This window comes from Ovis aries, chromosome 9 (assembly GCF_016772045.2).
Source record: "Ovis aries strain OAR_USU_Benz2616 breed Rambouillet chromosome 9, ARS-UI_Ramb_v3.0, whole genome shotgun sequence".
Lineage (NCBI taxonomy): Eukaryota > Metazoa > Chordata > Mammalia > Artiodactyla > Bovidae > Ovis > Ovis aries.
In genome coordinates this window covers 15462370-15478482 of record NC_056062.1, presented here as the reverse complement: position 1 = coordinate 15478482, position 16113 = coordinate 15462370, and the positions used below count along the sequence as shown (strand labels likewise).

The 16113-nt window shown below is 52.2% G+C and overlaps 1 protein-coding gene across 1 annotated transcript in view; it reads right to left on the bottom strand.

The window, feature by feature from the left end:
• LOC101118112 (maestro heat-like repeat family member 5) overlaps window positions 1-16113 on the bottom strand; it is a 57173-nt gene that overhangs the window by 7883 nt on the left and 33177 nt on the right. Inside the window, 2 exon segments of the mRNA XM_060419957.1 lie at window positions 5340-5521; window positions 6727-6883. Of these exon segments, the coding sequence (XP_060275940.1) occupies window positions 5340-5521; window positions 6727-6883 (339 nt within the window).

The following is a 16113-nucleotide window of genomic DNA, read 5'->3' as shown; positions in this document are numbered from 1 at the left end:
GCGAGTGCCAGGACCCTGAAGATTCGGGAAACCGGGTTCTGCTGGCGGCGTGTTTGTGTGGGCTCAAGACAGTGTGCCAGACTGCAGCAGGGTGAGACCGCGTGCAGGTCAGGGCCTCTGCTGCCCAGGCGTCCTGTCTTGCGCACTCAGCCCGGCCAGGGCCCGCAGAAGCAGAGTCCAGCCAGGCTCCGGGCTCCACACCTGCGCGGTGCTGTCGAGCCACAGGCCCAGGGCTGCCCCAGGCCCTGCAGGGTCGAGGGCCCGGAAATAGCTCTGTGGTCTGTCTCCCTGCCCAGCCACCCTGCGCCTGGTGTATTCCCCTGGACCTGTGAGCGGCCCCCGGAGCGAGGCTGTCAGCTCTGACCAGGAGCCACTCCGATCAGATTTGCAAAACCCGACATGAAGGGATGAAATGCCACTCCGTGAGTCCCTGGTGGTGCCCACACAAATGTCAGTGGGCCTGTCCTCTCGCCCCAAGCCGTGCCACCAAGAAGAGGCTGCGTTTTCCAGGTCACTGGTCTCAGCCGGAGTGACAATGGCTTTGGGAGAAGGGGCTCCGGGCGCAGTGGCATTTTGTCTGCTGTGTGAGGACTCTTGGAACGTTCTGGTCCCAGGGCACCGTGGGGTCACTGTGTCCCCACAGCCGCACCAGGGCGTCCGGCTGGTAGGGCGTCCTTGGGGCTCCCTTGCTGATTCTCAGGGTGAATGACCTCCCTTGTGGGGCCCTAAAGACCACGACCCCCAGCCCAGGACCCCTGGCCTTGCACCAGGACCTGTGTCACCTGAAACCCATGCAGCCCCGTGACCAGCAGATGGCAGAGCCCCTGGGGTCCAAGGCCAGCCGTGCAGGACTGCCCTCCCTGCCTCCTTCAGCCCTGAAGATGAGGCGGGGGCTGGAGGGCAGGGTGCGGAGGTGGGGAGCCTGCGGGGTCCGCCCGGAGCTGGGGCTTCCTGTGTGTCAGCACCCCGGGACGCGTCCTCTCCACCTGGAGCCCCCCCGCTGGACGCGAGCCTCTGGAGGCAGTGTGGGGTCTCCTCATGCTTCTACGTCTCTCCAGTGCTGACCAGGTCCTGTCACGCCCTCGGCGTGGAGCCCCCGGGGCGCCCCCGCTTCAGGGTCCCCTCCTTCCTGTACCTTCCACTTTGGGGTCCCCCTGCCTGGAAGGCTGTCTGCCCTTCCTTCCCCACACGGGGACCTCTCACTGTCTTTCAGGTCTGTGCGCAGAGCGGGTCCTCAGGGACCCACAGGCAGGGGCGCCCCTGTGTCTTCCCCTGCGAGACTCTGCCTCTCCTCGGGGCCCTCTCCAGGCATCGTCACCGGGCCGTCACCAGACCCTGTCTGCATTTTCACGGAGCTGAGCTCCTGAGCGCATGGATGCCTCTCTGCTGACAGCACGGTCAGGGACACAGCACGCGCCGTCTGTATTCATTAGTAAGAGTGGGGCCTCCGGTACACTTAGCAAGTATCGACCGAATGATCCATGGTCTGTTAATCTTTTCCTCTTTTCGACCTCAGAGTGGGAGGGCGGCCAAGGCTGAGGGCAGGGAAGATGGCGGGTCCGAGCAGGACTGTGGGGACTCCAGGCTGGGGCATAGCACCTCCCCATCCATCCCTCCATGCTCAGGGATCCTGGCTCACTCCCTGTGACATCACAACTCACCATGAGTCTGAGGAATCAGGGAGCCCCTAGGGCCTGAAACCACAGCATCCCAACTAGACAAATCCAAGAGAAGACGGGTGGGCTGGGGTCCTGACTTCCAACCCTCAACTGAGGCCCAGAATGTCGGCCGCTTGCCCAGGGTCGCCCTAGCATAGAGGCTGCCCAGTCCTCTGCTGCTCCTGACCCTCCCAACACCTAGCGAGGGACCAGCCCCTCCCACAGAATAAGAAACCAAGGCCGTGAGACGAGCGAGCAGCTCGGAGCGCTCACAGCAGGGTTAGGAGGAGATCTTAGATCTCAGATCCAGGCGGCACACAGCATGTCATTATTCATTGCTGATTTGTCACTTGTCAACTGCTAAAACCTAGGACCGAGAATACAGTTTTAAATAAAAGAGCTTTAAATTAAACTTAACGCTTTAAGTTGAAGACTAATCAGGAAGAAACAAAAGGAAGCACCCTGTGCCACAGTGAGAGATTCCTCAACAGTAACTTTACATACTCTCAAGAGAGTCCCTTGGACTGCAAGGAGAGCAAACCAGTCAATTCTAAAGGAATTCAGTCCTGAATATTCATTGGAAGGACTGATGCTGAAGCTGAAGCTCCAATACTTTGGCCACCTGATGCGAAGAACTGACTCATTGGAAAAGACCCTGATGCTGGGAAAGATTGAAGGCAAGAGGAGAAGGGGATGACGAGGATGAGATGGTTGGATGGCATCACCGACTTGATGGACATGAGTTTGAGCAAGCTCCGGGAGTTGGCGATGGACGGGGAAGCCTGGCCTGCTGCACTCCACAGAGTCGCAAAGGGTCGGACACGTCTGAGCGACTGAACTGAACTGAACTTTATTTACGAGCTTCCTGGCAGCCAGGCAAAAAGGGAAATCTGTTGGCTTATACCTCTAAGTGGTTGATGGGCATGTCTTTGGAATGAGGAGAAATGAGATGCTCCATTAGAGTTAAAGAGACTCAGCCCATAATGGATGGAACAAGAGGGATGAGAAGTCCTTCGTAGGGCAGGATGGACATCGACTTGAGAAGGAGCTGGCTGAGAACTGAACAAAGCAGGAAACGTCTCTACCAGAAAGGGGTTCTGTTCATCAGAGACGCACAGGAAGGGGAGGGTCCCACAGTCAGGGCTGGAATGGGTGCTTGTGCCCTGGAAGGAAGTGGAACCAAACCCTCGCTTGTTGGTTCCAGGGGCCAGCCTAGCTCAGCTGGCATCCTATGCCAGGAATCTCAGAGGCCCAGGACTAGCTTGACTGCCTTGAGTCTTGCATGGCTGAAACAGGTATGGCTGCAACCCTTCCTCACCATGCTCTCAGGGGCAACCACAGGACAGTGGGCCTCTCAACAGCTGCACCCAGATTCCTCCTCGGCACCCGGCTCCCTCGATCCTCTGCATCCTCCTGGCGTCAGACTTGGGACTGCAGTGCTCCGCCTACACTCTGAGGCCTCTCCCGCCCTCTGAGGCCTGGGAGCAGCTGCAGACCTCCTCACCGTCCTTGATGGCTGACCAGCATCGCTGCTGACTGGCCTGCCCCACTCTCGGGTCCCTGGGGATGGTACCAGTATTGCAGCTATCCTCTTGGGAAGGGGGCCCAGGTCCCATCCTAGCTCCAGGGAGGGTGTGGACCCAGACCTGCTTAGTACGAGCCCCACCTGCCCCTGCAGCCAAGGCGATTGGTTCAGGGGTGAGTGTGTGAGCTAAGCTGGGCCCATCAAGGCCGAGGGACTGAGCCCAGGGTGCTGGTCTGTTCTGTGGTTGCTGGGCCCCCACCCTGCTCTTTGGAAGAATCGGCCCAGAGAGAAGCCAAGACCCGAGAGGTGGAGGGGGAGGGCTGATGGTGCGGGAGCATCTTGGTACAGCTGGGTCTGAGCAGAAGGCCCTTGGCCCCCCAGTGAGATGACAGACACCCTTGCTCTCTGGGGGAGAGCCCTGCATGAGACAGACAGATGTCACTGCTCCCCAGAGCCTCCATCATACGGGGCACAGATGACAGCTGTAGATGGGAGAACATAACAATGGGGAGCAGGACCGCTGTTGTACAGAAGGCAGCTGGCAGCCACAGGAGGTGAGGCTGTCAGGAAGAACGTCCCAGGAAGAGGACACAGCAAGTGCAAGGGCCCTGAGGCAGGAGCTTGGGGGCGAGGAATGGCAGGAAGACGCTGAGGCTGGAGCAGAGGGTGCATGTAGAGGATGAAGGTGTGTGGCAGGAAATGAGGTTCTGGAGGCAATGGGGAGCCAGATGCAGGGCCACTGGACCACCAGAAGGATTCGGCCCTTCTCGGAGTTAAAAGAAGGGGAAGAGGAAAGGAGGGTTCCAAGCACAGGTGAGGCCTGATCTGACTTGGGGTGGAGGGCAGCAAGGGGGGCCAGGGGAGAAACAGGTGGAGGCTGGCCCCATGGGGGCAGAGGAGAGAAGCTGATGGATGGAGGCGGTTCATCAGAGCTTTCTCCTGACCCTCCTATTTCAGGGAGGAGAACGTTTTATTAGCTTATTAGGGAAGATTCATGCATTTTGCATGGTTGATTTGAATAAAAAAGAACTTTATGCACATTCGAATTCAGAAGCAATATGAGAGAAGTGACATTTTTTTTTTCAGTGATGTGCCTTGGGGAGAGCTGTTCAAACTGACAAATTGTGTGAAGCACATCGTAATACAAACAAATGAAAAGAGTTGGCCCCAGCGGTTTTTAAAGACTCGCTTAATGGATTTCTCGAGATGCGCCCTTGTGCAGGGGAAGGCCAGGCGGCCAGCCAGTGGCACCACCCAAGTGAGGGGTGGGGAGCAGACCCTCCCACACGAGTCCTGTCCACACTGGTCAAGGTGCGGGCGTGGGGAGGCTGACAACTGTCCGCGACATCAGAGCCCAAAGGTGTCAGGGTTGAGCACCCTGTGCAACAGCTCCTGGGGGGCATCTGCCCGCAGGGCCCAGTGGCCGCTGGGCAGACACCTCTGCCATTCTACGAGTTCTAGGTCAGCAGTGCACAGACACCCTGTGTGGCTTGGGGAAGCCTCTGGCTCGCTCTGAGCCTGTTTCCTCATCTGTCAAAGGGGAAGACAACATTCATCTCTCAGAATCCTTGCAGGGACCACATTTGGGTAAGATATGGTGCACCGTGCGGGCCCCTGGAGTCCCTGTGGGCCAGCTGTCACCGGGCGTCTTGGCTGCCAGGCACCTGCAGTCCAAGGAAGTGGGACACCCACCTGCCCTCCACGCTGACTGCTGAAGGCAGCTATGTTTGGAATCACATCTGTTGGGGATCCAACTGTGTCCCCTGAAACCACCCAAGTCCTGACACTGGGTACCTGGGAAAACGACCTCATTTGGGTCTTTGCAGATGGCATCAAGTTACAATGAGGTCAGTAGGGTGGCCCTAGTTCACCAGGACTGACGTTCTCAAGAGAGAAATCGAGACACAGAGACACACGGTGAAGCCGGAGGCAGAAACCGGAGGGGGCCGTCCACAAGCCAGGAGCACCCAGGAGGCGGGAAGGAACCTCCCCTGCAGGTTTTGGAGGAGCGCGGCCCTGCCAACCTTGGATCTGGAGCGCCAGCCTCTGGCACCGCGCGAGAATACCCGCCTGCGGCTCTAAGCTGCCCGGCTGTGGAGCTCTGTCCTTCAGCCCTGGGAAGCCCATGCACTGCCTCTCTGGGGCCCAGGACTTACCTCTGGGGGCTGAACAGGGCTGTCTCCTGGGCCTCCTTGCCGGGCTGGGGCTCCTCGGGCAGGTTCAGCTCCAGGAGGTAGTGCGTCTGGGATAGGAGGGCCAGGAGCAGCTCGGGAAAGGCCTCCTGCATGGCCTGCTTGAACTCGCGGGCGAACTGCAGCTCGTGAAGTGTGTTCATGGCCTGCAGGGGTGGCAGGGGATGCGGAGGGGCCAGCCTTCCCACAAAACCCACTGCCGACCTCGCCTCCCTGTGTCTGCCTGCTGTCTCCGGGACCACAGCCAAGTTCCTGCTTGGGACGTACCTCCCGGGGGCGCGGCCCGCTCTCTGGACCCTGCATGCTCCCTGCCTGCCCCCTCCCATTGCCGGCCCTGCAGGCGGGTCCTCCAGCCCACCATCCCCGTCTGCTCTGCCCTCTGTCCTCAGTTACTGCCTCCTGCCTGGCCCCTCCGCCCCGTGGGCTGTGCTCCCTGCAATGCCCCCAACACAGGGCCTGGCACATGCCCGTGAATGAATGCTGGGTGGGGAACACACGAAGGGGGAGCTACCAGACAGCAGCCCCAGGGTCTCCCACACCTGGAGAGGGGACTTGGATCCAGAATGTTCTCAAGGTGGGGGGGATGACAAGAGGAGGGCAGGACCCAGGAAGGCCACCCTGCTGACCCCAAGCTGAGTCTGGTTTCCAACAGGGAGGGTCCAGGTCTGGGGGTGTCGAGGGGCCGGGCTGATGGAGGGCTGACATGGAGACAGGGTGGGTTTTCCTGGGCACCGAGTGTGGCCATCACACCCCTTGGCTGGGGGCAGCAGCTTGCCTAGGAGGCTCTGTCCACTGTTCAGGGGGCTAGGGGGTGCGAGTGGGTTCTCAGCCCTGGGTCAAACAGGGCTGGGGCACAGCCGCAGCCCCACAGAGTCCAGCCCAGGTGAAGCAGGTTAGGAAACGAGCCTACTGCTCCGGGGACTGTGCAAGCAGGGTCTGGGCTTGTGGGGAAAGCTGGGGGGCAGGTGGGGAGTGGGTGTGGACTTCTACAGGAGGGTGGGAGCCGCTGGAGGCCGCCTGTAAGATTCTTCCAGAACCCTAGTATGGGGGCAGATTCACGAATCTCTCCATGCCCTTCCTCACTGCCTACACCTGGCTGGAGGGGTCCAGGGCCCTCGGTTGGGAAGTGGGGAGCTGGGCCTGGACCCAGGGTCAGCTCCCAGCTGGGGCCACCTCGGAGGCCCCCTTGTCCAGGCCAGGCTGGGCAGAACAGGGCTTTCACAGCCTGAGTATGGGGCTCCCCCTCCCCGGGGCCTGGCACACGCAGTGGGTGCCTCACACCCACGTGTGACTGCACCCACTCGAGAAGGCAGCTGGGAGGGCATCTGGGGTGGTGGGGGCAGAGACTCACGGCCAGGGAGCGCAGGTAGGCCTTCTTGGGCTGGGGGCTGCCGCCGCTGGTCCTCGTGGGCAGGGGCCGCTTCTGCAGCCAGCCCAGCAGCATGGCCAGCACCAGGTGGCTCACGGGTTGCTCGGCACCCAGGGCCCTCCACAACCGGAAGGCGTGGCTGCAGGCAAAGGGTGGTGTGAGGGCAGCGCTGAGACTCCGGCCTGCCCAGCCTGGGTCACAGCAGCAGCCACCGTGCCCAGGGCCTCAGTGCCTGCAGTGGGGTGCCTGGGAGGAAGCCAGGCTGGTCCTGAGCTGAACCCTGGCAGGATGGGTGGGTGAGATGGGGAAGGGGCGTGAGGGCTGGGCCCTGGACAGCGGTGTGTGTGGCCCGGGGGCTGCAGCAGAGGTGGGGCTGGCTGCCCTGGCCCGTGGTCCTGGGTCTTCCCCCTTTCAGGCCCCTCTCATCCCAGTGGCAGACTCTGTCACCCTCCATGATGCCTAAGTACACTCAGGACAAGTCTAGTTGGTACCCAAAGCTATTACCCTCTGACCTCCAGCATCTCTGCCTTCCCTCCTCTCCTGCCTCTGGGCCTCCTCACAGGGCCTGTTCCCGCTCAGCCTTTACGGCTTGCCATACAGTGGCCGTTTCCTTCTAGGCCTGGGTTTGCTGGGGACCACCAGCTCCCTGGGGCCTGACCTGGGCCAACTTAGCGGCCGTCACTGGCGTGTGTAGGGCTTTGCAGAGTCCTTGTACCCATTTTGCATGTGAGGAAACTAAGGACTAGAGATAAGGTGTGCCCTGATCAGGGCCCTGCCTCATAACTAGGAGCTGGTATTGGAGGTCAGGCGTGTCTAGTCCCATGGTCTTTCCGCCTGGTCTTGGGGTGTGGCCGTCAGGGAAGGATTATAAGTGAAGATGAGGCCTGAGGTCAGCCCTTCAATCCCTGAGCTAAGAGGTCAGGGGACAGGAGGAAGGAGCCAGGAGGCTGAGCAGTAGTAGCTGGGGAGGTGTAGGGAGGGTCAGGCAAGTGTGGGCCTGGAAGCCACGTTAAGGAAGTGTTCCCAGCCCAGAAATAAGCCCACGCAGACGTGCTCAACTCATTTACGACAAAGCAACCAAGGACATACAATGGGGAAAGGCAGTCTTTTCAACAAATGGTGTTGGGAAAACTGGGCAGCCTCATGCAAAATAATAAAATTGGACCTCTATCTTACCCCAAATACAAAAATTAACTCTAGATGATTAACGACTTGAATGTAAGACCCGAAACTGTATAACGCCTAGAAGAAAACATAGGCGGGAAGCTCTTGACATCAGTCTTGGCAATCAGTTTTTGGATCTGACACCAAAAGCAGAGGGAACAAAAGCAAGCATCAACAAGCGAGACTGCGTCAAACTGAAACGCTTCTGCACAACAAAGGAAACCATCAACAAGACGAAAGGCAGCACAGTAAATGGGAAACATATTTGCAAATCATGCTTGTGAAAATGGGTTTTAATATCCAACACATATGAAACACACACAACTCAACATCAAAAATAAACAAAAGCTCCCCACGCCGTCCAATTAAAAAACGGGCAGAGGATTTGAACAGACACTTTTCCAAAGAAGGTATACGGATGGCCAACGGGTCCATGAAAAGACGCTCTGCGTCTCTCATCATCAAGGAGATGGGACTCAAAGCCACAATGAGCTGTCAGCTCACACCTGTTATCAAAACGACGGGGAATAATGAGTGCTGGCCCGGATGTGGAGAAGATAGAACCCTCATACTCTATTGGTGGAAATGTAAATTGGTGCAGCCATTATGGAAAATAGTATGAAGATTAATCAAAACACTAAAAATTGGACCACCCCATGGCTTCACTTATGGGAATTTATATGAATAGAATATGAAAACACTAATTTGAAAAGATATGTGAGCCGCCATGTTCATCCGTTTAGTTCAGTTCAGTCGCTCAGTCGTGTGCAACTCTTTGCGACCCCATGAACTGCAGCACGCCAGGCCTCCCTGTCCATCACCAACTCCCAGAGTTCACGCAAACTCACATCCCTTGAGTCGGTGATGCCATCCAGCCATCTCATCCTCGGTCGTCCCCTTTTCCTCCTGCCCCCCATCCCTCCCAGCATCAGAGTCTTTTCCAATGAGTCAACTCTTCACATGAGGTGGCCAAAGGACTGGAGTTTCAGCTTTAGCATCAGTCCTTCCAAAAGAAATCCCAGGGCTGATCTCCTTCAGAATATTTATAATTGCCAAGATATGGAGAAGACATAATTGCCCATCAGCAGGCACATACATGCTGTTGTTTAGTTGCTAAGTCATGTCCAACTCTTTTGCAACCCCCTGGACTGTAGCCTGCCAAGCTCCTCGGCCATGGGATTTCCCAGGCAGTAATACCGGAGAGGGTTGCTGTTTCCTTCTCCAGGGGATCTTCCCTGACCAGGGATTGAACCCATGTCTGCTGCATTGACAGGCAGACTCTTTTCCACTGAGCCTCCTGGGAAGCCCTATGTATACGTGTATGTGTATGTGTGTGCATAAAATGAAATATCATTCAGCCATAAGAGAGAAGGAACTCTTGCCATTTGAGATAACACGTATCAGCCTTGAGGGTATTATGTTCAGTGAAATAAATCAGAGACAGGAAGACAAATACCACGTGATCTTGCTTATACATGGAATCTAAATGAAACCAAAATCCAACCCAAAGAAACAAAACCCAAGCTCCTCTCTACAGAGAACAGGTTGGGGGTTGCTAGAGGTGAGGAGTCGGAGGTAGGCGAAATGGGGAAATGAATCACAGGGACATAGCATAGTGCAGGGCGACTGTAGCTGTTAACACTGTATTGCATCTCTCCAACTTTTGCCACTTTACACGTTCTTGTCACAAGGACAAAGATCTGTAACTAGGAATGAGGATGACTGCTGACTAGACTTACTGTGGGGATCGTTTCACACTCCCGCCCCCAACACAAAAGAACTAACAAAGAAAGAGTTCCTAGGGGGTGAGAGTGGTTGACATGAAGACATAGAAGAACCTGAAAGCTTATCAGAAAGTGACAGAAGCTAACCTAAAAAGGCTACACAGGATGATTCCAGCTCTATGACGTTCTGGAAAAGGCAAAACCATGGAGACACTCAAAAGATCAGAGGTTGCCAGGGGTTTAGAGGGAGGGAGGGATGAACAGACAGAGCACAGGGGCTTTGGGGCCACGAAGCTATTCTGTTTGATACTGTAATAGTCAATACCCGTCATTGCACATTTGTCCCATAGAATGTACATCCCCAAGAGCGGACTGTAACGTAAACTATAGACTTGTTAATGATAATATATCAATATTGGTTTATCAAGTGTAATAAGCCTACCACACTGAGGCAAGATGTTACCAAGAGAAGAGGTTGGCAGGAGAGGGAAGTAGATGGGAACTTTGCAACTTCAGCTCAATTTTTCTGTAAATCTAAAACAGCTCCAAAAAAAGTCTATTAAAAAAAAAGTGGAAAGAGACAATACAATCTTAAAGAAAGAAGAACTGATGTTATTAGATTTAGGTTAGATAGAGAATCTAGACCTAAAACTCTACATTAATATCAGGCCAGTGGAAAAAGTCTGCAAAGACTATATGCATCATGATGCTGTTTATATAAATTATAGAAACTGCAAATAGAATGTTTTAGGAATATGTTTGGATGCAAACACACTATATAAAATGAAAGAAAAAGAATGGAGACCCTTGGGTCGGTGAGCAGGGGATGGAGCCAGTGAGGGTGGGCAGCCTGGCCCTTAGGTGCAGCTCATAACCAGGGCCCCGGCTTTTGTCTGGATGATGGCCTCCCAGGTGAGCATTTGATTACCAAGAAGAATCCCTGTTCTAAGTAAAGAACTAAGTTAAAGAAAGCTGGCCACGCTGAGAGCCAGGGTGGGTGAGCGTGACAAAGCAAGGGTTACTCCCAGTCCAGCTCTGAGGGCCAATCCAAGAAAACTAGCTGCCCAAGGGTGAATGAGGAAAAAGAAAACGAGGAGGCTTGGTGATGATTCTGAAGTGTACAGAGAAAGGCAAAGGGCCACGAATGGCCAGGACAGCCTCGCAGGAGGAGGAGGAGGAGGAGCAGGAGGAGGGCGAGGCTTTCTGGATCAGGGAGGTGAATCGTTCTAAAGCTGTAGGAATGAGAACCTTGGGTGCTTGCCTGGCCCAGGCAGCAGTGCCAGGCAGAGAGCCTGAGGGCAGGGCCCTGCACACGGCCCTCAGCTGGGCAGTCGGCGGGCTGAATGAGAAAGGCAAAGTCTAGGGCCTTTTTTTTGCCTGGCCATGTGACATGTGGGATGTTAGTTCCTTGAAGAGGGATTGAGGGCCCCCTGAATTGGGAGAGCAGTCTTAACCACTGGATCACCAGGGAAGTTCCCACACTCTAGGACTTTTATAAGGTAATGTTGAGAATAAATGAGCGACCTGGGAACTCCTCTTCATGAAAGGACCGAGTGAGGGAGAGACAGGAAAGCTGCAAAGGGGAGAAGACATGTAATATAATAATCAAGAGAGACCTTGTATCCAGATTACATAAAGAATCCCTAGAAATTGATAAGAAAAAGAGGGACAACCCAACAAAAATATCTGGAGGATACTTGAACAGGCACCCCAAAGAAGATGCCCCAACGGCCAAAAATTGCATGAAAAGATGTACAACCTCATTACTTAATCAGCAGAATGAAAATTAACATGGAAATATGATTAATACCAGTGATGGGGGAGCCTAGTGGGCTGCTGTCTCTGGGGTCGCATAGAGTCGGACACGACTGAAGCGACTGAGCAGCAGCAGCAGCAGCATGATTAATACCACCCAATTTTAGATCGACTAAAATTTAGATGGTTGGCTAAAAGATTGATGTTAAGTGTCAGTGAAGACGTGGAGTAACAGGAACTACATATATAAAAATACGGTGGGTGTGAGAGGTGGTTTAAGCATGTTGGGAGTATTTTGTATCATGTTAGGTGAGTGACATGCCCGCACAAGGAAATTGAGTGTGGGTGTGTCTCAGGACACACGTATGTGCAGCTTCACGGCAGTGTTAAGCACAGACCCAAACTCAAATGTCCGTCCACACTAACAAGGGTAACTGGTGTTTACCAAGATGGGACAAGACACGGCAACTCAAAGTGAATGAACTCCAACTATGTGTAACATAACGGGATGAATCTTAAACACAAAATGTTGAGGCGGGGAGAAACCAGACAACAAAAGAATACTGGAGGGGCACGAATCACACAATTCTGTTGATACTTTAAGGACACACCACAGTTATTTCATGTGCTCCTAAGAAAGGGAAGCTATCCAAGATGGGAGTCTAATAGGGACCCCATCATAAAGGCTGGACCCCATGGGCTGTGTGTACAAGGTAAACGGGATAAAACAAGAGAAGATAAAAAGCCTGTCCTACAGGAAGAAACAGCGAGACGATCCAGTGCTTGCTCAGCCTGTGAAGGGAAGAAGGAGGGTGCGCCTGAGAATCTGAAACACAAAACCTACACAGGGCTCTGAATTCACACCACCAGTGTGGGCCCCCCAAAAACCCTCCAGCAAGGACTTTAAAATTTGCACTGGTCTCCGGCTGAGAGTGCCCCCAGGTGACTGAGAACCCCTCCACCCCCGTCAGCCCAGGTGAAGGTGCCATCAGTGTAAAACGTGCTCGCACTGCATAGATGCTGACGTATGAAAACTGTGCTTCTTAGCACTGAGGAAACAAGATATAAATTCCAGTATGGGGAAAACTGACCTATAGACCTGAGCAGCTGAGAACGACGGTGGCTGCCGGGGTCCCCTCACCTCTCAAAATGTCCTCGAGAAACCACGCAGCAAGAGGAAAAGCAAAGCTACACCACACCACGGAGTGCCTTGAGGGACGCTGCGAGCGGGAGAGGGCTATGCCAGCCCCGCCTGCAGCGCCTCTCACTCGCCCCTGCTCCTCCACAAAGCTCTGCGGCAGACAAAGGCGGGGGAGAGAAACCCCAGAGAGGAGAAGAGACGGGAGCTGCTAACAGGGCTCGGAGCTGATCTGAATTACCTTCAGGAAGACGAGGTCCATCTTAAGTCTGAGACTATGAAACAACAAAAAGAAGGAGAACAAGGAAACCAAAGCATGGATCCCAGGCAAGGGACCGAAAAGGATGCTCATCTGAAGGGCAGCCTCCGAGACACACAGCTTCGGGGAGGAGAGAAAGGGCAGAAAAGACAGACGTACCCTTTGAAATTGGTTAGTGAAAGGTAGAGGTGTGAAATAGGAAAAATTCAAGGACCTGCACGAGAGAAAAGAGCACCCTCGAAAGCGGAAGACACACAACCCTCCCACCTCTCACCAAAACTAAAAATCTGCTAAGTTATCTGGTCTTTGTTATGCTGACAGAAGAGGGTGCCATTGAACTTGAAATCCTACAAAACACTCCAATAGTGTTGTATATAAACAGGAGAAAAATTAACAGATTCACAGAGTCATTGCAACCCTTCCCTGGAAAACAGAAAACACAGATCCAACAAGAAAATTCCTCCCCTGATAAACAGTCATGACGCAGAAAAAAAGTGTAAGACGACACCTCTCCTGCAGGTCAATGTACTCAAGCAAGCATTTAAAGACATGGAAAACCACCTTGAATTATAAATTCAAAAAGGACCAAGAACAGCCTCTAATAAGGAAGGAAAAAAAGAGCTGACTGAACTCAGAAGTGAAAAAAAATTGTAAAGTGCTCAAGAGAGATACAACTCAAGTGAAAATTTAGAAAGGAACATTGAGGAAGAGTAGAAAGATCACCAAGACAATAAAGATGAGTTTAAGAGAAGCGCTAAGGGCCACAGAGAAAGAAGTGGAAATGGAAGACATTCAAATGGAAGACATGTGAATCTCTGGAGCCTCTGAAAAAGGAAAAAAAACAATGGGATGGAACCAATATTTAAAATTATAACCAAGGGAGAAGTGGGCAAGGGAGACCAAGAGGTACAAACTTTCAGCTACAAAATAAGTCATGGGGATGGAATGTAAGGGTGGGGAATACAGCCAGTGATCAGGTAATACCTTTGCATGCTGACAGCATTATGAAATGTATAGAAACACAGGATCACCATGTCGGGCATCAGGAACTAGCACCGTGTTGTAGGTCAGTTATACTTCAAGGAGAAGGCGATGGCCCCCCACTCCAGCACTCTTGCCTGGAAAATCCCATGGATGGAAGAGCCTGGTGGGCTGCAGTCCATGGGGTCGCTGAGGGTTGGACACCACTGAGCGACTTCACTTTCACTTCTCACTCTCATGCATTGGAGAAGGAGATGGCAACCCACTCCAGTGTTCTTGCCTGGAGAATCCCAGGGGCGGGGGAGCCTGGTGGGCTGCTGTCTATGGGGTCACACAGGGTCGGACACGACTGAAGCGACTTAGCAGTAGCAGTATACTTCAAAACAAACAAACTCATAGAGAGACCAGATTTGTGGTTACCAGAGGCGAGGGGTGGGGATGAGGGAATTAGATGAAGGTGGTCAAAAGGACTTCCAGTTATAAGATAAAGAAGACTAGGGGTGCCACGCACAACATGATTAACTAACACCGCTGCATGTTATATGCAGAAGTTACGAAGAAAGGAGATCTAAGAGTTCTCATCACAAGGAAAAATAATTTATCTTTTTATTTTGTATCTATATGAGATGATGAATGTTCACTAAATTATTGTGGTAATCATTTCATGATATATGTAAGTCAAATCATTATCCTGTACACCTTAAACTTAACCAGTGCTGTATGTCCAATTATGTCTCAATAAACCGGAAGAGAAAAACTACAACCTAGAGAACTTTCTAGAAACGTTAGAGACTTAAATCTACATGCCCAAAAGACTTATCAGGTACCTGGGAAAATGAACACAGAATGGTCTAATCTTGACATTTCTTAGTAAAATTGTTGAATTTCAAAGATAAAACAATTTTCAAAGTCTCCAGGCTAAAAGATAACTTACAAAGACAACCAAACCAAGCCAAACCAAACAACTGTCATGAGGCTTTTCAAAAACAAAGCAAGGCAACAACTGAGCAGAACTAAAAAAAAAAAATCACTTAGAGACTTCCCCGGTGGCCCAGTGGTGAAGACTCCATGCTCCCAAAGCAGGGGGCTTGGGTTCAATCCTTGCAAGACCTAGGATCCCGCATTCTGCATGGTGTGGCCAAAAAAAAAAAAAAAAAAAAACCACCACCACCACCACACACCAAAAAACAAAAGTTAATAAAAGAAAGTGTGAACCAAGGCTTTTATATTCAGCCAAGCCACCTTTCAAGTAAACAACTTTCAACATAAAAGAAGCCAGGGCATTCTGAACCCACGAGCCTTCTTGAGGAAACTGTCAGAGCATTAACTTAGTCAAGATAAGGGATGACCTAGAATCTTTGGCAAAGGGACTTGGGGTGAGTGTGTGTACTCACTAAAAACCAGCGTGGGAGGAGTACAGTGCAAATGTTGACAAAGAACTGTGCACATGAAAACACGGCTGGATAGGGATGAATAATCTCACTGGTTGTTCCATGGGGGCATGGGTGGGAGTTTAAGGGTATCAGCAAAAATGGGTAAACCAGATGTTAAAAAGTTAAGAAAACAAGGGAGGAAGGACAATAAAATAGGTTAGGAGTACAAAGGTAACAGCCGGAACAAAAATACAACTCTTCCTAAATAAAGAAAAGAGCCAAAGATCAAAGAATACCCATGCCATAGAAAAATATGTGCCAAATAAAACACATGCAATTACAAAATATTATGACAGAACTGAGGTCTGACACATCAGTCGCATCGACAAGTGCGAATGGACTTAACTCATCTATTAAAATAGAAAGATTTCCAATTTGATCACAGGTCAAGACCGAACTATGCGCTGTATATAGGAAGACACCTAAAACGAATGGGTCCTGAAAGGTTGAATGAAAGCGCGGACAAATGAATACTGGGCAAATGGGGGAAAATGGGAAAGTGGGGGACGTGATTCTGATAACAAAATGGAATTCAAGCCCTTCAAGCATCGCATGTGACGAGGCAGGGCACTTTTTAATGCTGAAAGGCACAACCCATAAAGGAGACACAACACTTATGAATATGTATACACCAAATAGCATGACAACCTTACGCAGTATTAACAAAAACCACAGGCGAGGGAAGGAGACACAGACCGAGACATATTAATAACAGGACACGCTAACACACCACTCTCAGTACAAGGCAGATCACACAGACACAAGCAAGGAGGCAGAAGACAGCTAAACAACAGATCGACAAAGTGAAGCTTCATAGCAAGTCCTACACCTGAGAGTAGGAAAAAGAGCAAACACCCTTTCAAGCGCCCACAGAATAGTCACAAAAATTGTTTAAAAGATCAGTAAATTACATAA